At 40.3% G+C, this 22,748-nt stretch overlaps 1 protein-coding gene and 1 long non-coding RNA gene across 2 annotated transcripts in view; one reads left to right on the top strand and one right to left on the bottom strand.

The window, feature by feature from the left end:
• MKLN1 (muskelin 1) overlaps nucleotides 1-8,691 on the bottom strand; it is a 158,115-nt gene extending 149,424 nt beyond the window's left edge. Inside the window, exon 1 of the mRNA XM_090287526.1 lies at nucleotides 8,562-8,691. Within this exon, the coding sequence (XP_090143652.1) occupies nucleotides 8,562-8,659 (98 nt within the window). The 5' untranslated portion in view covers nucleotides 8,660-8,691. The remainder of the gene's footprint in view (nucleotides 1-8,561) is intronic.
• Nucleotides 8,692-8,728: 37 nt separating this feature from the next.
• LOC150002139 (uncharacterized) lies at nucleotides 8,729-22,487 on the top strand. Its single transcript, XR_016513147.1, has 2 exons — nucleotides 8,729-8,958; nucleotides 22,372-22,487. It is a non-coding gene; the product is annotated as an uncharacterized LOC150002139 (long non-coding RNA).
• Nucleotides 22,488-22,748: the final 261 nt, after the last annotated feature.

The following is a 22,748-nucleotide window of genomic DNA, read 5'->3' as shown; positions in this document are numbered from 1 at the left end:
TATCCCTGGTCACGTGGTTTAGATCCCCTGCCCTTTCACATCACTGGTCATGTGGTTCGGATTCTCTCTGACCTTTCCTCCTCTGGCACGTTGCTAGTCATGTGGGTTAGATGGGAAACAAAGAAGGGGGCCGGAGAAGAGCCCTTAAGCATTAAGCCCCCAGGACAATGAGGTTCTGACCCACCCACATTCGATATGAATACATCTAGGCCTCAGTTGTGTTTTAGCTCCAGGCTCAGAAAAGCAGCAAAACCAGACAAGGGACCCATGGCTGGACAGCAGGACCAGCTGTATTGACTAATGACCCCTTGCCCTGGCGCCACCCAATCAGTAGAGACCATGACCCTGAAAGGGCACACCTGGAAAGCTGGTGACTATTCTATTGGGATTCTCTCCTGAGACATCCAGATAAACACCCTCAAAACCAAGGACCCAGTGTGGCTCTCTCTATGGAGCACGCTTGTGCCTTTCCCTCCCACTCCCCTGAAGCCCATTTTCCTGCCTCTCTTTCTCCTAAGCTCCAAGGCCCTTTCTTTTCCCTCTGTCACTTGTTTCCTGAAGCCCCTTTCCTCTACGGCCCATTTCTTTTACCTCTGTGCATTCCTAAAAAAAAATTTTATTAACCAGAACTCAAGTACTGAGGCTGCTGAACTGAGGTCTTGTCTGACTCCTCCAGTCTAACACCTAGCACTGTTTTAACCACCACCAACCGAACCAATCCATATACATTCATTCTGAACAAAAATGAATAAAGGAAGATAAAGAACTTGCTAAACTGTCACAGAAAGTTCTCAGAACAACAGACTTGAAATAATTTGCTACCTAATTCCAGATGTCCACTTTCCTTACATGGCTTCAGTCCATGTACATTGATCAGTTTCTTGACACTCCTTCAATAACAAAAAAATTAACAGCCCAGTAGTTCCTCAAACAGTTAAACATAAGAGTTACCATATGATCCAGAAATTCCACTCCTGGGCATTTACCCAAGAGAAATGCAAACATATAACCACACAAAAACTTGTACACAAAAGTTGATAGCAGCATTATTCATAATAGCCAGAGTGAATACAATCCAAATGCCCATCTACTAATGAATGAACAAAACGTGGTATGTATACAGATAAAATAGATTATCAGCTATGTAAAGCATGTAGAACTCATCATGCTATAACATGAATGAGCCTCAAAACAGTATACTAAGTCAAAGAAGCCAATCACAAAAGACTGCATATTATATTATTTCACTTATATTAAATGCTCAGAATATGCAAATCTACAGAGACAGAAAGTAGATTAGTGGTTGCTTAGGGATAGGAACGTAAGCTGATGAGGGGTAGTTTTCTTTTTGAGACTAAAAAGTGTTCTAAAACTGACTACAGTGATGGTCACACATATTCTGTGAATAAACTAAAATCACTGAATTGTACACTTTAAATACTTGAATTGTATTATCTACATAAATGTACATTTGTATGAAAGCATTTAACTCTTGGAACAGGACAAGGGATGCCAGACACTAGAGGGACAGGGTAAGACAGGGTTTCCTGAAAAGTAACATTTTTGTTGACAGCCGAAGAGTAAGTAAGAAGTTAGGTTTTATGGCTCCTCTGATCAAACTACTTAAATCAAAAGGGAAAGAAATAAAGGGAGCGATGACAAAAAGGAGATAGGAGACATAGCCAAGGATGCTGAAAACAATTTAGTATTGCTATTTATATAAAACAATATGCCTTAACAACAAATACACAGCTGATGACTATAATGACTGTCTGTCATACTAAAGGAATGTAAGGAAATTTAAAAGGTATTAAATACTGACAATATTTACAAAGCAACAAATCTATTAATACATTAGACCTAATACCTTCCTTCTAAATACTACTGTCACATAAATATAATATTCCCATGAAAATTCTAGTAAAAAAGGTAGGTAATATAAAAAACTTATTAATAGGAAGGGAAAATAAGTATATACTTTCAGCAAAGATTAAACTCTCAAGTTTTGGACTTCATAAATAAGTCTCAAAAGAGACTTACAAATCAACAAAACCAAGAATAAAATCTCATTTTAACTCTTAGTCAATAAATACTTAAGACAATTGCTAACAAATAATGTTATGCTTATTCCATAATTTTTCCCATCAGATATTAGGAATAAAAGGCAAAATGAAGAAAAACACTGAGCAAAGAAATATGGAATTCAAGTGTTAATTATTGCACTAATATAATCATAAGGAATTCATAACCTACAAGATATAATAGTCTATTCCATAAGAACTAAACACAGTTTTCTCCTTCTTGATATGACAGAACCCCCTGTAGCAGAACAACATTCCCTCTTAGAACTGGAAACGCTGAACAATTTAGAAGGTATGAGACTTCCTGAGAGGCTAAGACTGGAATGTCAAAAAACTCATTAAAGGGAGCTCCACAATCTTTACAGGTTTCCCACTCTCGGCTCATTCATCTACTTCTTTAATGGCACAGAGAAAAGAACTGAGAAACCAGGAAAGGACAGTCAGCCACTAAAGGGCAGAAAAGTCAGCAGAGCTTTTAGAAATTTCATGGGGCTAAGGAACAAAATTTGGTGGTTGGATCTGCCATAACATCCAGGACTTAAGAAGTCAATATTCCGTAATGAAGGGAGGCACAGAAGAACAGAGCCAACAACACTGTGTACTGATTTTCCCCCTGAGGCATGACTGAAAAACAGCAAATTCCGATCTCCACAAACAGCTGCAATGTATCTTATTTACATGTAAAACATCACGAAGTCTCTGTGTCAGACCCAAAAGTCATTTATTAAAAATTCACTACATCTACCTAAAGTTAATGCAAATAATAGAACTATTTGCCTATCAGAAAAAAAAAGAACTTTTACATAATGTAAAACTTCCCAGCATTTGATCAAGATAAAAAGGACTGCATAAAAGGAAACTGAAGATGCTCAGAGAAGAATTATAACTTGGTAAGTCACAAAGACCTAAGTATTGCTGGCCAAAAACTTTGTTTGCTTTTTTTTCCTGTAAGATGGCTCTATTAGCACTTAGTTGTCTTTAACTTCATTAGAAGCAATTTTGTTAGATTGTATTGTGAATTCTGTCATATCAGTATACATTTTTTTAAATCAAAATTGCTGAATTTTTGTGTAGCCACTTGAATATTGAAGATGGAAGAAAATACACATTTTCACCATATGATGCTTTATTATCTCAAGAAAGGTAAAATCACAACTGAAAAGCAAGAAAGCATTTGTGCAGTGTATGGAGAAGGTGCTGTGACTGATTGAACGTGTCAAAAGTGGTTTGCGAAGTTCCAGGCTGAAGATTTCTTGCTAGACGATGATCCACAGTATGGTAGACCAGTTGAAGTTGATAGCAATCAAATCAATACATTAATTGGGAACAGTCAACATTATACCATGTGGAAGATAGCTGACATACTCAAAATATCCAAATAGTTATTGGTAAAAATGAAAAGTGTGTCTTTTATTTTCATGGAAAAAAACATGTGGACTTTTTGGCCAACTCATAGGAGGCAGCTCTGCAGATTCAATCTCTAGTCCTCAATCTACCTCATATTTTTCTCTATTGTGGGTATCTTGATTTTTCTAAAGTTCTAACATTACCAGACTGAGAATATCATATTCTCGGTGGTCAGTAAGGTTCCCAAACAAGGCCAGTGTCTAATCTCAGTTTAGGGAAAGGGAAAGACAGGGAGGGAAAGAAAAAGTGTGACAGTTTCCAACACGTTGGCTTGCAGGAGCCTATGGGATTGTAAGGGGTCCTCAAATTCATATATGTGTAACAACCACTGTCCATAGACCTAATAAATAATCTTACAATGTATTCTATTTTTCAAATGTGATTAATAAAAATCAAAATTCATTTAAAAGCCAAAATAAAGGAAGAGAAAGAAATTATTATCAGCAATGTCATTTTGAATTATAAAAGCTTTGTATAGTCATCTCTCCGCACATGTCTGATCAAAACCACATTCTTAATCCCAAATTACTAAGGATAATGTCAAACTAAACCCAGAGTGCACAAAAACAGAAAGTTTCCTAAACAGAAGGAAAATTAACTGATAGCTTTCATCTAACAATTCAATATGAAGGAACTCATTGTAAATGATTTCAAGATTTCTCTCTATAAAGCAAACTGCCTCATTACTCATAACAGTCTAAGAGCAACAACAAACAAAAACAAAAGAATCTCAAAGCTTATATATCCAATAGGGGACCAATTAAATAAAATGCCAAATTATTACATGGATTATAATGCATCCATACCAAATGACAATATAGAGGGCTATTTAATAACATGGGGGTATATTTATTGTTCATAAAAGAATAGAGAACAGCAAGCAGAAGACAAAATCAAATTGAAAAATACATATAGACACAACAAAATATCTGAAATTATATATATCAAAGGGTGATGAGTTATCTTTGGGTGCTGATATTAAGGGTAATTTATATTGTTTCTGTGGGTCTATATTTTGCAAATATTCCACAAAAGAATTCCTGTGGTATTTTTGCAATTAGAAAAATATATAAATTTTTAAATGTGAAATTTTAAATAGTTTAAATAGGTTCACCTCCGATACTAGTAGTCAAATCATATAGATCACTTTTATTCTGAAACTTGAAGCACATGCTAACACAAGAAACTATTTTAATTAACGTTTTATTTTAAGAAATAAAGAAGACTAACAGAAAAAGGTAAACAAACTAAAAGCTGCATCAAATTTTACTATCTAAACTATGTTAAGTATTTTAATAATATGTAAACAAGAATCACTCCAAATCAATAAAATTACCTAATGTATAAAAAACACTTTCAATACCCTTCCCAGTCTTCATATTAATACATTCCGTAAGCATAAAGATAAAATATATCTAAATACTATTCCCTCTGTATTCTAACCTTTTAGCACTTCTTATCTGTATTCCCAATTAGGCACATATTATAATCATGTAAAACAGTGAAGGAGCTTTGGTAACAAAATTCAGAAGACCCAAGATCAGAATCCTTATCTCCATCCTTTCAACTCTTAGGCCTAGGATTTCTAATTTACCTCTCTGAACCTCAGTTTGCCTAGCTGTAAAATAAAATGACATTATTTACCACAGGGTCTTTGTGAAGACTAAATAAAAAACTACAAGTGCTAAGCATAGTGCCTGAAGAACAGAAGGCACTAAATAAGTGGTGGCTGTGACAAGAAGCATTTGCAATAGTTTTTAAGTCAGAGAACTTCCCAAGCCTCTTGAAAACTATTAAGACCTTGGACAAGTTATTTAACCTGTATGGACCTCAGTTTCCTCATCTGCAAAACAAACATAATACCTACCTTGCATGTTTGTGCTAAGAATTAAATAAAACCATATATGAAAATCATCTTGCATATAGTAGGTACTCAATAAATTGTAGTTAGTAACACTATTAGCTACAGCAATAAACATTTCAGTGTAGGGATTAGCAGTTTATAAAATATGTTTACATTTAAGACTGCATGTAATTCTAAGAATTAGTTATTATTTAAATAAGTGTATTTCTCTTAATTCCCAAGTTAGGTATCAATTTCAGAAAAAAATAAAATACAGGCAAGCTTTTTAAAGCACACTAAAAAGTAAAGGGCTACTTCGTTAGTTTCAAAGTAAAAAATATGTTATCTATAACTAGATCTCTGCTTTAATATTTTTAAAGTCCAAATAAATCTAAAAGGGTTACAAGGGGAAATGTTTGTTTCTTTCTGCTTTGGGGAGAAGGAAAAAAAAAAGTTAAGTCCTTAGGAAGAAAAGAAAGATCCGATTTTTTTCTATTTTTTTCATGACTTCATGTCTTTACACAACTAAAATGTTAAATCCCTTTCATACAACTCTTTCAAATCTCTGAATTCCTGTCTCAACTTTTGTTTGGAAGCAGAACAGCACTATAGTTAAGACCATGGACTGTGGAGACAGATCACGTGGGTTCAAATCCCGACTCTATCTGGCATCCACCTTAGACAAGTTTTAACCTGCCCATGCCTGTTTCCGCAGCTGAAAAATGGAGAGTCCTCAGACACTGGTCATAAGGATTCAGTGAGTTAATACCTCTAAAGTGTTCATAAGAGACGCTAGCATATGGAAGGCACATTCTGTTTCCCATTGTTGTTACTGCAATATGACCCTTCAAATGCCTTGATCCGTGACTTGTAATCAGTAAGTATTTGCTACCCTGTAAACAATTTCAACAAATGGTTTTACTTAATATTGGACCTGCTTGGGAAGTATCTTACTTAATGTGACTGTCACCGCCAGTAAAGATACAGCAGTTGCCATTAGGATTTCAGGGCAAAGATAAGGAAAGCCGTTCCCTTCTTATCCTTCCTGTCATACAAAGCTGTAACATCCTTACTTGCTAATTAACAGAAGTTCAGTACCAAAAGAGTTTTACAACTTAGGTATGGCACACACCAACCCAGCAGACACAAAGCTCTCAAACTCAAGGTCTGTAATACTCTACTACACTCCTTCAAAGTCAAAAGTTCAGATTCCTCTTCTGTTATAATAGATTAGGGCTTTAAAATAAAAACTGTACTGCATAAGTCAACAGATATCACAGGCATTAAACACTGTAAATGAAAGCTTTTGAAAGTTAAAGATGCATTAGATTCTAGTTTATGAATGTATTTGAGAAATTTATAACAGATTGCTCCAACTTCGAACAGCTGCCTTCAAACCCCAAAACTGGTGCTCTGGGGCCAGGATAAGGAGACATAAGTCAGAGTCAAGCTGTCATCTCACTACATCATTTCCTGCCTGAAATGTACTGGTAACTCAGATGGGACTTGTCATATCCATGTCTCATTCCTACACTAGAAGTTTAAGGCGTGAAATCTGGGAAGTAGCCTAACTCAAGACCAGGAAAATGTCTCCAGTTATCAGATCAAACAAGGCCACTCAATTCCCAACTGTCTGTGGTCCTAACCTGGGTATAGAAAAATGATTACCTTTATGTCCAAGAATTTGTTAGCCCTGAAAACCAGAAATCAAGTACCTAGGACCACATTTCAACTGCAGCTGAGGGCGGGGACGTTTACCTGGCTCACTCTCAAATTAAAAGTTTCAATCAGCATCAATCAGGTCACTGCCACAGGGCAGCCATCAACAGGACACAGGCCAGATCAGATCACAGGTCACTTGGCCCCCTTCACTGAACCAGATCTACTGAAGGCCTGACTGCCGACCCTTGACCTGGCGATAGGAGGACAATGGCATGGCAGAGAAGAGTTAAGATTCTTCTAGAAACAGCTCCATTTTGAGATTCCTGATGGATGTGACTTGAGGAAGCAAATTTGAAAACAATGGGAAGAATTTTTAAACTATAGATGGAAAACTTGGAATGTGCTTCACAGAGCTAGTTACTTCATTTGTTCAATCACATAAAATTGTATTATTTGTAACTTGTTTTGTTCATAAGATCATTCTTGGTTACTGAGATGATGGTCCAGGGGATCAACTGTCACTTTTCTGCAGGGTCCACACAATTTACTAAAGCAGTTTCTCTCTCTGGATTTAAAACTGGAATTAGATCTGCTTCTTCCCTCAAAAAAATAAGTTAAAGATAATTAAATACTGTAGTAAAGCACTTTCTACATCTCACATGGAATTTGCTGCAGAAAAAAACATGTACTATGGTACGTATTACTGAATATATATACTGTGGTAGTAATGCAATGGGACACTTTTTAACACCTGTATGGGAGATCCAGACGAAGCCAGTGTTGGAAGTCAAGTTCCTTCAAGTCAGACTTTTCTGCCTGTATTTGCGTTTCTGAGTTGAGAAACTGGTCTGTCTATATATAAATCCATGTTCTGCACCCTAATATAATGGAACTCTTCCGAAATGGCCCTCCTTGCCCACTCCCTATCTTTTTCATAACTACAAGTGGGGGGGGGGGCGCGGGGGGACGGGGGGGGGCGGTGGAGGCACCCCACAACGCCTCCGCACTTGCAAGGATTCCGACGGACTGCACAACTTTGTAGCCTTCGTGATTCTTAACACTCTTCGGTGCTGATCACTTTTAATGACCACCGCCCCCCCTCCCCGAAACTCCTCGTCTCAGCTTTGTACTTTCTCCCGGCAGCAATTGACTGGACTATTTGTTCCCCGGTCTCCAGCCACCTCGGATGACCTTAGATGTCACCGACCAGTTTGCCGGCCGTCCGGACCCCAAAAACTCCGACTCCTGTCCCACGTCCCTGAGCCGCCCGCCCCCCAAGCCGTCCTTAAGCCCAAATCCAGAACGCAGCATCACCGGCTCCCCGTGGGAGCGCCCCGAACCCACCACATACCTCGCCCCTTCCCCGCGACCTCGCTCTCCCCACTCTAATCCCTCCCTGAGTCGTGGGCGGACAACGCTCTCGGTGGCTTGGACTGACTCTGGAGGCCGCGCGTCCCCTCGCCAGGCCCCGCCTGGGCCTCTCGGCTCGGCGCCCTCCACTGCCCGCCTGGCGCAGCCGACTTTACGCTGAAGAGCAGGGCAGCACCAGCCCAAGGCCCGGCACTTACTCAGGAAGGTAGGTCGAGGAGAAGGAGCTCCACTTGTGTAGCGCATAGGGCAGAAGCCGGCACTCGGGCGCCGCAGCAACAGCCCCGCCAGCCGCCATCTTGTCAGCACCGTAGGGGCCGCCACCGACCGCCAGCCGCACCAAAAGGAGGGGAGGGGCGTGGCCTGACCTTAAAGGGGCCGCGGCCCACCACAGCTCCTCGGTAACATTGGTCTTGCATCACCGCTACCGCTGCCTGGAGGTCTTAGGCACGCGCCCGTCAGCGATTCTCTCCAAACTTCCCAACGCTGAACCCTCCCTAATGACTTACCGAAACTGGGACAGGAGTGTGAGCACCTGAGGGGCTCTCCTGTGGGGCTTGGAGGGAGTGGCGCAAAGGACTTGTCTTGCGAGCTGAGGTAAGGAAAAAGCCAAGAATATAATGATAAGAAATAAATGGTAGATATGGGCCAGGAAGGGAAGAAACATGAGAAGACGAACTTGGAGAAGGGACTCCTTTGCGACATCGGAAACCACTGCCCTCTCCAAATTATAAATCCTTTCAGGACACAGCCTTGAAGGGAATTGGAGTGGAATAGCTAATGTCCTTTCCCAAACTCTGGAGTTGTCATGGTTTTAAATGCCCTCTCCCCGTGTTCCAGAGTCACAGAAAGACAGGAAAAGGAAATGCTCGCGTGTCCTCTCACCGTGTTCTGTGCCCTTCGTTGTAAACATTTGTTGTGAGCCATTTCATATGAATCTTGTGGAACTGGGTTTGCTCAGTCACAGCATTCACTACAACCACCTCAGCCATCCCAGACCAGAAAAAAAAATCCTTAAGGAGTTGAGGAAACTGCGTGACATCAGTTTTCCAGTTGGTCAATCTGCCCACTTTTAACTGACAGACATTTAGCCCAAAAGCTCAGAAAGAGCGAGAGACAGAGTTTCAAGCAAAAGACACCAGAGGGAATAACAATCCTTGTGCTCTGAATGCCATATGGGCATCATACCAGCTTCTTACCCAAAAAAGGAACTCTTGCTGTAAATATCTGGCAGCTTTAGATAATGCTCCCATCAGGTACCTGCTTGCATGTTTATCCCTTCCTTGGCTTAGCCATTGCGATCACCAAAGCACTTGTCACTCATTGTCTAAGAGGTTCTACCTCTGGATGCCTGGACAGTATCTCCATTTCCACCCGAGAGATGGAAAACTCATGCAGAGTTTCTGTGTGAACGACCAAGGGAGTCAAAACACCTCAATAATTGTATGCTCTTCCCGTTATAATCATTAACCTGCTCAAACCTCCTGAAATCTTTTTCTGACGTTTTATTTCCATAGGGGAAAAGTTAGTCGTGGCCTCCACTAGCTTATCCAATCAAGGATGCTAACTATGTGTGGAAAGGCCACATGTCAACCTTCAAAATCACACGTGCCTTGAGAGTTGCAGCACGTTGGAAAAGTATGTGTTCCTCCAGGGAATGGTATAAACCCAGTGACTCAGTTGGGAGTCCAGAGACAGTGGGAGAGGCCAGAGGTTCCTCCCAGAGATGAGTAGTGGTTATCTTTGAGGAAAAGAAACACTTTTAAAGGAAGAAGATTAGGGTAGTGATTCAATACAATTAGTCTGGGGCTCTGCATTTGCTAATTATACCTCTTACCCTGTTTTTTTCAGACATAGAATTATGGTTTATAAGGGATCTTTTTAAGAAATATGTATAAGCCAGTTCTTCCTAGATGACTTCCTGTGACTTTCAGCAACTATTATTCCCTTTGGGTAACATCAAAAGGCCTTCGCAAAGGCCTTTCATATCTCGCCTTGATTACCTCTCCAGCCCTCCCTCTCTCCCTCTCTCTCTCTCTCTCTTCTCTCCCTCTCGCTCCCCCCCCCTCCCCGGGCCTCCTTTATGCTTTGCACTCTTTCCTCCAGCCACACTGAACTAACAAGTTGAATTGGCTCCTATAACGTGTGTTCTCTCTGGGCGGGGCTTAGTGTAAGCCAAGCCAGGAATACTCTCCCCCATTCTTCACCAGGCTAACTCCTGCTCGTTAGTCAGAGTACTTCATTCTGGAAAATCATTCCTCATCACTTACCTGGGGGTTAGATGTCATTTTTCTACATTTCCCTTGGCATCCTGAGTTACCCTCTTTATATTAGCAAACATTACAATATATTTAAATTTATATTCAATAAATAATTCTTGAAGAATGAGTGGATCATGTTAAAAGATAATTTAGGTTACAAAGCAATAAGAATGCCAGAACTTCTCAGACTTCAAATATGTATCCCTGAGGTATGATTACCACAGAGAATGTCTCAAGACTCAGGATAGCATGGTTTTCCTACAGCACAGATTTTACAATTGGTAAAATAATTTAAAGCCCTCATATGTTAACATAAATATAGGCAGATGTGAGACTGAACCTAAAACTTGTGTAAATGTTAAGATGAAATAGAAAACTAAAGAAATTTCAAAATTTGCAGGAGTCTGCTATAGCTCATTTCTCTTAGGGATACACCTTTACCTCCTCTGCCTTTGGGGCGTTACCTTAGGAGAGGGTGTTTATTGTAAGGTTACATAGGGAAGTCCTAGAAACGGTCAGTAGCCATTTAGTCCTTCTAGTTTCCCCACAATTCAAAGATTGGAACATATTGATGGCCTCATGGAGAACTGGATAATAAATCATCATTTTTTCGAGGATCAACAGGCAATCATCTTTATTCACCTCTTAATCTCAGTATGGTTCTCATAGTAACTAATTCCTGGAGAGAGTAACTGATCGTATTTGGTAGGTCACCATTCACTATCTTTTCCTGCAAAAAAAAATTTTTTTTTATTGAGAGGCTGTGATGTACCAGGCCCCGTCCTAAATGCTGAGGAGACAGGGATAAACAGACAAGCCAGACAAGGACACTGCTTTCATGGAGCATACATTCTTGTAGGCAGACATATAATAAATATAATAAAGAAGTTAACTCGATAATTTTCATTTGTATATTTTAGGTGCTAAAAAGAGACTACCCTGGAATAATAGTTAGGCTGGATAGTAAAGGAAAGCTTCTCTAAGAAAGTAATATTTGAGTTAATATCTACAGTGCAATGGGCCTACAGTAGGAGAGGGATCGGTGTGTTCAAAGAAAAGTAAGTGTGGCTGGAGCGTAGTGATGGAGAGGGAGAGTGTAGCCAGAACAAACAGGGCCCTAACAGTCTTGGTAAGAAGTTATGGCGTGGACATCAGAAGGAGAGAGCTGTGAAGGGATTCAAGCCAAGGAGTAGCAAAATTCACTTTACAGTTTGTAAAGATCACACTGCAAGAAGAAAAAAACAAACAAACCCTGGCCAGTGTGACTCGGTTAAGGTTGCGGGTTCAATCCCTAGTCTGGGCATGTGCGGGGAGGACAACCTATCAATGCTTCTCTCTCTTCCTTCTATTCTCTAAAAGCAAGAAAAAAAAAAGTTCTCGGGTGAGGATTAAAAAAAAAAAAAATGGGTTGGAGAGAGGCAAGATGGATTGAAGTAAAGAAAAACTGACAGAAGGTTATTATAGCAACCAGACCAGAAGTGATAGTGGCTTGGACTAGCAGAGGAGAGAGAAAGAAGCGATTGACATATTTTGGAAGTAAAGCCCATTAGACTTGCTGATGAAGGAGGGAGGGTAGGAAGAAAAGATTCCAGGATAACTCCTGGGTTTGGGGTTTGCACCACTATGTAGATAGTGATGCTTTCATTGAGAGGGGAAGATTTGGGGTTGGAACAGTTTTGCGGGAGAAGGAATCAAGAATTCTGACTTCAGCATACTATATAGGGGATGCCTAATAGATATCCAAGTGGATTTGCCAAGCATCCGATGTGGGGACCTATATTGGTCAGAATCTTGTATCAAGCTACCTCATAGGCATATAGCCCTCGTCATAGCTACCCAGTCAATGGTTGTTTTTATCTTTTGGCTTTGTCACTGATTCCTGGGTCAGTGAATTTTTCTCTAAGTAGCAGAATCACCATAGCTGCAGGTATAGCAGCTCTAGATAGAAGAAGCCATCTGAGGCAGCCTTCTGCAGAAGGGGATGGAGGAGTATAAGAATAGTCTAGGGAAAGAAACGTAGAATATACTTTGAGAATCCCAGTTTCAGTCCCAGCAACAAGACCGTGGGAAAGTCACTTAACTTCTCTGAATCTCATTTTCCACCACTATAAACTGAGTTTAATAAATTATCTTTTCTGTTTCACAAAGTGGTTTTGAAAATCAAATGAAGAGTGCTTGTCTGCTATCACATAAGTCCTCATTTAATTCTCACAGAAACTCTAACATAAATATTATCATTCCCCCTTTCACAAATGAGAAAAATAAGACTCAGGAAGGTCACATAATTGTTGTCTTTTCCCCCCGCCCTCCATTCTCAGATATGCAGATGGGAAGAAAGTGAGACTGGGGTATTTGCCCCTGACTCCCTGCCTGCAAGGTCACTGGAATGACTGGCCCTTATGACCAAAGGTAAAAAGTCCTCAGCCCAAGTGGCCTCTCCACAGCTCTCTCTGGTTCTGGGTTCCAGTAACCACCCATTTTTTGCTCCCTATGGTTTCCCAGTATGTTCTCACATTTTTACATATAGTCTCTTTATTAAACCTCTCAAATGGCCCAATTTCAAATTGCCACCTGGTTCCAGCTAGGACCGTAACATAATAACTTATCCAAAGAAATATAGCTAGTCAGTGACAGAACCAGAATCACTTTGGTTCAAAAGCGCATCCTGTTTGATTGTATCGCATTTCTTCTTAAGTGGCAAGAGACTTAGTAAACTATAAAGTACTATTCAACTACAAGATATTGTCAAATACTGAAGGCCACCATAGTTTAAAAGCAAAACAAATACAGCTAATTTTATTTGTTTCCAGGCAAAGGAATATATCAATTGGCCAAATGGGAAAGAAGGTGTTTTTAATAGTAATGGATTTCATAGTTGTTACAGTAATTAAAGATTAAAACAAATACTCTAAATAGGCTGGAATAAATCCATAGCTCTGTCCATGACTGGTTAAAACAAACCCTATATTTTATAGGTCAGGAAACAAAAAACTTCACTTAGGTCCTGTAAGGGTCTTACGTTAGCTTATTAGGGTCTTTCAAAGTTCATGGTTTCTCTAACAGCTTTAGCTGGTTTGGAAAGTTGAAGCACAGCGAAGTATTCAGTGTCTTATCTCCTAGGCAAGCTGTGCAATAAATGGAAGAATTGCCCTTTACAATATTATTATGCAACAGATGAACAGACTCATACCCAAATATGCTGGATGTTAGGCCTAAGTTCACGTATACAGCTGGGCTGTTTACAGATCTGAATCTAGAACTCAAATGCCTAGTTCTCGGTCATTTTTTTCCCTAATGTAATTAATGGGAAATTTTCAGGTCTGTACCTTTTTTCTATCTTCTATCACTAGCACATAGTAGATTCTCAAGAAATATTTTCTGAATTGAATCTTAGTCTCTCCTGAATTCCTTCTCACTAATTGTCTTAGTCAGGTGAGCCTGTAATAACAAAAATATGACAGACTGAGTGGCTCAAACAACAAACATTTCTCACAGTTCTGGAGGCAGGGAAGTCCAAGATCAAAGTGCCAATATATTATTCAGTATCTGGGACGAGCCTTCTTTCTGGTTTGCAGACAGCCACTCTCTTGGTTCTGCCCCTGGCCCCTCAAAATACATGTTCTCACATGCAAAATACATCCATTCCAAATATTAACTTATTCCAGCATCAACTCTAAAGTCTATAAAGTCAGAAGTCTCATCTAACTATCATCTAAATCAGATAGGGTGAGATGCACCCGGAGGCAAAATTCCTTTCCAGCTATGAGCCTGTGAAGCCAAACCACCCGCATAGGATAGACATTCCCGTTCCAAGAGGGAGAAATAGGAAGGGAGAGAGGCAGGGGGGAAGGGAGAGAGAGAGACAGAGGGAGGGAGAGAGGGAGGGAGGGCTTCACCCTCATGACTTCATCTACACCTAATTACTTCCCAAAGGTCCCATTTCCAAATAACATCATATTGGGAATTGGGGCTTCAACACATGAAATTTGGGGCAACATAAACATTTAGCCCATAAGCACTAATTTACAATTATATATATTTTAAAATAAAAGGAGTCCTGGCTGGTGTGGCTCAGTGGATTGAGGGCCGGCCTGTAAACCAAAAGGTCTGGTTCAGTTCCCAGTCAGGGCACATGCCTGGATTGTGGGCTCCGTTGAGAGGCAACCGATAGATCGATGTTTCTCTCCCTCTCTTTCTCCCTCCCTTCCCCTCTCTCTAAAAATAAATAAAATCTTTAAAAACATAAAAGGAATTTGCTTAGGGATCATTTATAGATCAGAAAACTAAAAAGAATTAAAGGCAAGGGGACTATAAACCTAATTCTCAGTCAGTAAATGAAGAAAATCGCCATGGGGACTAGAAGAGTGAACTTGCCCCAGTGTAATTCCCACTGGACATTTCTTGCATGCCAGGAATTTACATGCATTATCTCGGTTAATCCTCACAACAGCCCCACAGTTAAACTCAGATTCTTGGAGGTTAAGATTCACCAAACTCATATGTGCCCTCTTCCTTATACAATTCTCAAATTCATGCATTCCTAACGTCCCCCCAGGATTCAGGATTTGGAAGGCCGAGAGAATCTGCTGTATTCCTAAAGCTAACTGTTCTGCCTCAATCTTCTGTTCTCTCATGGTTTCCATATTAACTCATTTCAACTTTGTTATTGTTGCTTGAAATCATTTCTTTGAGCACAACACTGCCAAAAGGAGCGGATGAAAAGCAAATGGCAGTGTTTTGTTTGTTAAGTAAGGGGCGCTCCCCTTTATTTTCTAGGACAAAGGAACGTCAGCCCACTGGGGCCTTGGCCCAAGTCCTAGGTGAACACTGAGACTAGCTTCAAGTATGAAGCTTGGGTCTGCCTTCTCCCAGGAGGTGGCAGCAGCAGCAGCAGCCTCGGCCTGCTGGAGATATCAGACAATTCATCCTTTGCCTGTTGACATCAAAACCTAGAAATTTCTGGTTTCAGCGACCCCTTTATCCCTCCTTTGGTCTGCTGAGCTTGGTTGGAGCCAGGGCACAGGAACTGGCAATGATTCCTCTCCTAATTGCCTTATAAACACTTTGGTCGGAGCTGTGACCTTGAAGCATGTGTGAAGCCTCAAGGACCAGAAGTCTTTGGCCAGAGAAGAGAGATTCAAAAAGAAACAGTAACATAAACACTTCCATCCCTGCAGGCATAAATCCAGAGGACCCCTGCTCACAGTTTGGTGCCACACCAAGAATATAGATTCTACACCCAGCCTCCCAGCCACCATCCAGCTGACCTTGTCATTGAATCTGTCAGAACTGCAATTTCCTCAGCCACCTAGTGTGGACTAGGTGATCTTTAAGTGCTTGCTAATTTATAAGTTATGAGTTACTGCACTTTTATTTTCTGGATTAAGTAAGGTTGGGCATTGACCCTTTCAGAATTTAAAATTCCCAGACACAACAAAGCACTACTGGTTCCAAGCTAATCCCAGGTGAGCACGTATCCTGGTTTGGTGAACACTGCCAGCTGCCTGGGAGGTGGGCAGAAGTCCCAGGAAACGTCTGAACACTGTACAGCTGTGGATGAACTGTCAACTGCTGGGAGTTGCTTCGCAAATTACCACATCTAAATGAAACTGACAAAATAATATTCCAAAAAGCAATTAACACTGATTCCTAATGTATTTGGAACCAGAAGGTCTTTGGGGAAGAGTAAAATTGGCTCAGAAAAAGAGATCCCAGCTCTCTGGGTAGAGATATGTTTGCAGTTAAGGGGATTCTTAAGTCAGGATTTGTCAGTACTTTTTTCCTATCACCCACCTGGTGGAGACAGAACTAGCTCCTCTTATTCCCGCCTCCCACCCTTCAATTTCATCTTGGTTGCTATCACCTTTATTGCCTGGATTGCTTAAACTTTTATCTATTCATTCAGTCATCACTTATTGGGACCTACTATGTGCCAGGTGCTGGGAATACACCTCACGATTAAGGAGCTCACAACCAAGTACATAGATATTAAATGGGCTAAAAAAGAATTCAGAAAAGATTAGCATATAAAATATAAAGTAATAATAGTGGTCATAGAAGTGGTAGCAGTAGCATTATTTTTCTACAGTCACAGGCCAAATATATTTCTTTAAAGCTATCCCCAGGGCATAATAGAATAATCTAGAGGTAATCTCATTGTCCTATAGGTATTGGCCCCTGTGGGTCTGTCAAGGCAACACTCTCTTCCCATTTCACGTGGAAGTCATCATATTAGAATCCCATCCTGAGTTAGGAAGCTTTGGCTCCAGAAGGCCACTATAAATGGCAATATGGATCTGTTACCTGGCATGAAAGGACCAGACTGAGTGGAGACAGCATCCTCCTCTACCTTTTCCTCCTGAGAATATTAGCACAGGTTATGGGCTGCTTAACCAGGTTTCAGTGTTACTGAAACAGAGGGAACTGGGGGATGACAGAAATAGGAGAGCATGGTAACAGCAAACCCTGGCTGGTTTGGCTCAGTGGATTGAGCGTCGGCCTGCGAGCTAAGTGTCACTGGTTCGATCTTCCAGTCAGGGCACATCAGAGAAGGAAAACTCTGACTCCAAAAAACCTCCGCTGCCTTGCGGCATACCTCTTCAGGGGAAAGGCTAAGGGAGTAAACCCCGACAGAAAATCCGGAGCCGGAGTCCCTAAGGCGGTTTGACGTTGTAGTCAACACCGGCAACTCCTGCGGCGCACCTGAAGCCAAGCTGTATTGACTCCGTCTTTCCCTTGGACCCTTCAGCTGCGAAGAGAGGGGGGGTCTGCTTCATGGGCAACAGCAGACCCTCCATATCACCCTGCCCAGGCTCTGTAGCTTCAGCTTCACTGGAGAGGACACTCCAGTGTCATCGCAAGATGTCGATTCAACACGGGAGGAGACAGATACCGTGTCACTCCCGAGTCGGACTGCACAGCCATTCTCGGCGGTGCAGATAGACTCTTAAGAAGCTACACCATCGTCTCTCGAGACGGATGGCTGCCGATACGATACGATACGGTAACAGCAAAGTCTAGGTTGACTCCACACTAGAAAAGAGAACCATGTCCAACATGGAAAGCAGGTCAGCGAATAATGGAACACATGGGACTAGGGACTGAGCTGGGCTATACAGTAGAATAAACAAGCAGAAAAGAAGCAAACCGTTTCTCCTGGTGCCCCCACATCTCAGATGAGCCTGAAGTTTGTCGTCAGAGACACCAAATGCCCTCGGAATGTTGGAATGAAGTTAAATCACTTCTCAAATGCAAATTAGTATAGGCCTTCTTTATCCTGTTGATAATTCTAATTTCTTTGCCTCCTGTATATTTCCAAATGAGCTCAAGATGATCTCCTCCTGCAACCTCTACGACCGATTTTTCAGCAATGCCAGCTACTAAATATATAACACAAAGGTTGAGAACCTCTGGCCTTTGACTTAATTTTATCCAATTTAATATTTGGGTCACTGCTCTCATAGCCCCCCAAAAACTTCACAGTAATGGGATTCTGGTGAGCACATTCAGAGAGAAGCCTCCACGCAGTGGCTCTCACTCTCGGCTGCATATTGGAATCACATGGGAAACTTAAAAATCCCCATACCACATCCCAAACCAGTTACATATGAGGGGTGGGACCTACAACACATCGATATAAGTTCCTCAGAAGACTTCTATGTGCAGCCAGGGTTGAGAACTTTTCCCACTTCTGTCTTAGCATAGCGGCAGGCAGGAGCCTGCTGACAGGCAGGACGTCTGTCAGCTGGTAACTGACACCTGAGCTCTCCTCCTGGCTTTGGAATTTCTCCCGAGAAGTTTGCATCAAGAAACCGGATATTGCAATGGCAGCTAGCTTGGACATCCACTTTGCAAGGTTTCCATTTCAGCCTTCCCACGTTAGTCACCGAGTCTACACACTTAATATGATTCGAGTACTTCAAGAGCTGTGAACAGTATGTCCAAGAGAATTGGTAACAGGTGATGGTGATGTAAAGGCCACACTAGAAATTCCACATTCATCTTTAAAACAAACATAAATGTGTTATTTAAAATCCCCTTACTACTGAGTCTCTTTTACCCATTTTACCTCCTTCTTTACCCATTTTTCTCTTCCCTTTTCTCTCTTACCTGTCTCTTCACCTGCCTGATTAGTTACTGTTGGTTTAGCTTTTCTTACCCTGCCTCACTCTGTACCTTCTGCATCTGAATCTGTTTTTTTTACTCTCTATTCTTGCCCCTGTTACCTACAGCATACACTGTCTCCTCTATTTCATCATCTTTCACACTTACAGCTCCTTAATTGACTGTGGAAGAAAACCATTATCAGATATTTATAATATTAAATAAGATATTTTGTTGTTAATTTTAAAAGCAGATGAGTTCTGAAAGAGCTATATTTCTCTCTCCAAGGAGGAAAAAACGTGCTTGTAGTTATTTTTCTTATAGCTTCCTATATTAGTCCTAGCTTACTTTTTTCATGTAGTTCAGTGACCCCCAATAGAAAAATGGTTCTCTGTTCTTCCATAATCCCAACAACAGCAGCTGATATCAAGGGAAAAAGAGAAACAAGCTAAAAACAGTAGTTGAGTGTATGCACCCCGAACTGCATATTCAGTTGCAAAGTCATCATCATTATTATCGTAATTGCAGAGGGGAGGCTTTTAAATAATTGTTCAAAGTGTCTTCTTGAGGAAATAACTAAATCAGGGCCAGCTGTCAGAATCCAACCTACAATGATAAATCTTGTACACGCACCTTCAGTATTCATAGCAACGTTACCAATAACAAATTTGTGCATTCATCTACTGTCCTTAAGCAACCTAAAAGACAACAAACAAATATTGCTCAGAGCCAGTGTCTCAGTTGGTAGTTGTTTTTAAGCAGTGTCCCAGAACAACCTTACAATCATAAACCACCAAACAAAAAATTGTGCCATCAATTCAACAACAAAGTGAGGTGGGTGACCCAGCATCCACCTGCTGTTTTATGGCAACAAATGAAGGTACAAGTAGAGTGGAAACCAGGTAGACAGGTGGGCAGACAAACTAAAACATTTAGGAGAATTAACCACAAAGATAGACAAGTTTTATTGGCGTGAAATTTGTCAACAAACAGGAACGGGGAAAAGAGGGAAGGCCTTGTTTTTAGTTTGCTTGTGAAAGCCAAAAGCATTTGAGATTTTCTCGTCCCAAGATACAGCTGTGAAATGACTAATAGGAATTAAGTGAGCCTGCACCAAGAACTGAATGTGCCACTTCACTGGGAACAGAAATTGTTCCCCCGATAGAGACTGTCCTCTCAGATTAGTACCTTGGGTGTTTTCAAAAGAATCAGCCAGACACGAATATGGTGTGTTTATAAAGAGCAAGAATCGTCCAAGCACCTTTGCAAATTTTCTTTATATTTCATTGCTTTTGAATCATGTTTATATCTTAACTTCCATGTTCCTGAAGAAACTCAGGAGAGAGGGAGAAGAGAAAGAAGGTTTCCTACCCCATTGCTTTTTTTGTTTCCGGGCTTTCCAGTACGAGTCTTGCAGAAGCTTGCTTGGCCTGAGTAACTTAAAAAAGGTGAATGACTCGAGACTGCTTTAAGAAAGTTGGGATTCAATCTTCCCAGGTTCTAAAAATCATACACCTAGTTGCAGTGGCTCAATATTATTTGCATATCAGCATCCTCAGCTACAATCAATTTACCTGCACACAGCCTCCTCCTGTTTCAGTAATTAAAATATTTTCTATACAAGTATCAGAAGGGACACTGATGGACATTTTGAAAATTGTTTCAAGGCACAGTCTATGGACAGCAGGTCCCTGAGTATCATTGTTTTGTTCAGAATTGTTTCATTATAACATTGATGAGATGCCTTAGGAACTTAACTCTTATTTATATCAATTAGCCTATGGTAAAATTGGTTTCATTATACATCATTTTGTTTAAAGTTGCAGAAACTATTGACAACATTAAGGACTTACTATGTATATATATTTTCATTGTGAAAGTAAGACACCAACATAAAAATAAATTCAAACATCAAAAAAGTTTAAAATGGAAAGAAAAATCTCCTTCCCATTCTTATCTGAAGGTAACCGTTGTTAACTATTTCTTGTGTATTCTTTCCACATAGCAGATATAATATACATACTATTTTTACACGAAGCAGATTATATAATACACAGTGCCCTGTTGTGAAATCATAGAAAAAAATATACGTTGGTCTCTGCCCCCAGTTGGAACAGAGCTAAAACCCTTGTAAATTCCCTAGTGATAAGAGCACTAGGAGCTTTGTGTGTGTGTGTGCGTGTGCGTGTGCGTGTGTGTGTGTGTGTGTGTGTGTGTGTGTGGTTGTTCTAATATTTGGTCCGCCTCCTGACACAGTTCCTAAATCCTTTTGAATTTCCTGGGTGATAGGAGTGTCTTTTGTTCTTGTGAGGTGGGCTACTGAATTGTTCCTGAATGGGGGCTGGACCCCAGAAAGACCAAGCTATGATTAGAAGCTTGGAATTTCCAGTCCTACCCCCCATTCTCCAGAGAGGGGAGAAGGGCTAGAAATGGAGGTAATAGCTATGTGATGAAGCCTCCCTAAAAATCCCATTAGAATGGAGTTCAGAGAGCTTCCGGGTTGGTGGACACATCCACCGAACTGGACAGAGATGCAGCCCAAAGTCACAGTAACAGACAAGCTCCTGTACTAGGGGCCCTGCTATACCTTCTCCAACCTAGCTCTTCATCTGGCTGTTCATCTGTATCCTTTAAATGATCATCTATTACATAAGAAACTGATAAACATATCAAAGTATTTTCCTGAGTTCTATGAGCTGTTTCAGCAAATAATCAAGTCCAGAGGGGAGGAAGTCACAAGAACCTTCGATTTGTAGCCAAGTCAGAATTTGTGGGGACTTATTTTCTGAGATTGGCATCTGGAGTGGGGAGGACCGAGCCCTCGACCCATGGGATCTAACACTGTCTCCAGGCAGGTAGTGTCAAAGTTTAATTAAATTGTAGGACAACCAGATGGGTCAAAGTGAATTTCTTGGTGTCAGAAGTGCTGTAAGAGTGGCGTAAATGTGAGGATGAAGGAGAGACACACAGGAGGAAGAGTGAGCTTTTCCCAAACACCAATACTCTGTTTTATTCATTTTATAATATATCAGAAATATTTCCATGTCAGCACACACAGATCTTACAAGATATTTCAATCATTGTATATGCCATAATTTATTTAACCATTGCCCCAGGATGAACATTTCAATCATACTAATTGTTATTAAAAACAATGTTTCCATGAATACCCTTACACATATGTCATTGGGAACTTGTATGACTCTATCTGTAGGATAAGTTCCTTTAAATGAAATTGCTAGATCAAAATATGTGTACATTTAAGATTAGATGTTTCAAAATTGTAACCCCTAAATGGTTCCAATCCACTTTTCCATCTACACTGTAAGTTTACTTATGCTCCTGCCAAAACTGAGTTTTATCAAACTTTCAACTTTTATCAATCTGATAGGTAAAAATGGTATCACATTATTGTGATTTGCACTTTTCTAAGCACTAATGAAATTAGTAACTGGTTTTCAAGTAGTTTTTACCATTCTTTTCTTTATGAAATATTTGTTCGTATCCTTTGCCCATTTTTCCTTTTCATTTTTTCCTCATAAAACTGTAAGATTTCTTAAATTGTTAAAAAAGTTATTTATTTATTTATTTTTTACAGAAAGATAAACATTGATTTGTTGTTCTACTTATTGCTTGATTTTTGTAGGTGCCCTACCCAGGGATCAAACCTGCAACCTTGACATATTGGGATGACATTCTAACCAACTGACATACTCTCCCAAGGCCAAGATCTCTTTGTATAATAAAGAAATGTGTACTTTTTCTCTTGGGTTGCAAATAATTTTTCTTCTATGCTATTTGTCTTTTGGTCTGCTTACAATATTTTCTTATTTTTGACATATTCACTTTTACCATGTAAACATTTTAAATGTTTTACACAGAAAACATTTATCAGCATTTTCCTTTTTAGTGTGAGGGTTTTTTCTTTTTTTTTAATCTATGTTTTAATTATTAGGTCTCTTGCCAGGAGAGTCTTTGGAGTTGCCACCTTAATGCACCAGGATTTCATTTGAATTCTACTAC

Source organism: Furipterus horrens, unplaced genomic scaffold, assembly GCF_987537825.1.
Source record: "Furipterus horrens unplaced genomic scaffold, mFurHor1.1.pri manual_scaffold_9, whole genome shotgun sequence".
NCBI classification, from domain to species: domain Eukaryota; kingdom Metazoa; phylum Chordata; class Mammalia; order Chiroptera; family Furipteridae; genus Furipterus; species Furipterus horrens.
This window is presented reverse-complemented; position numbering and strand designations above follow the sequence as displayed.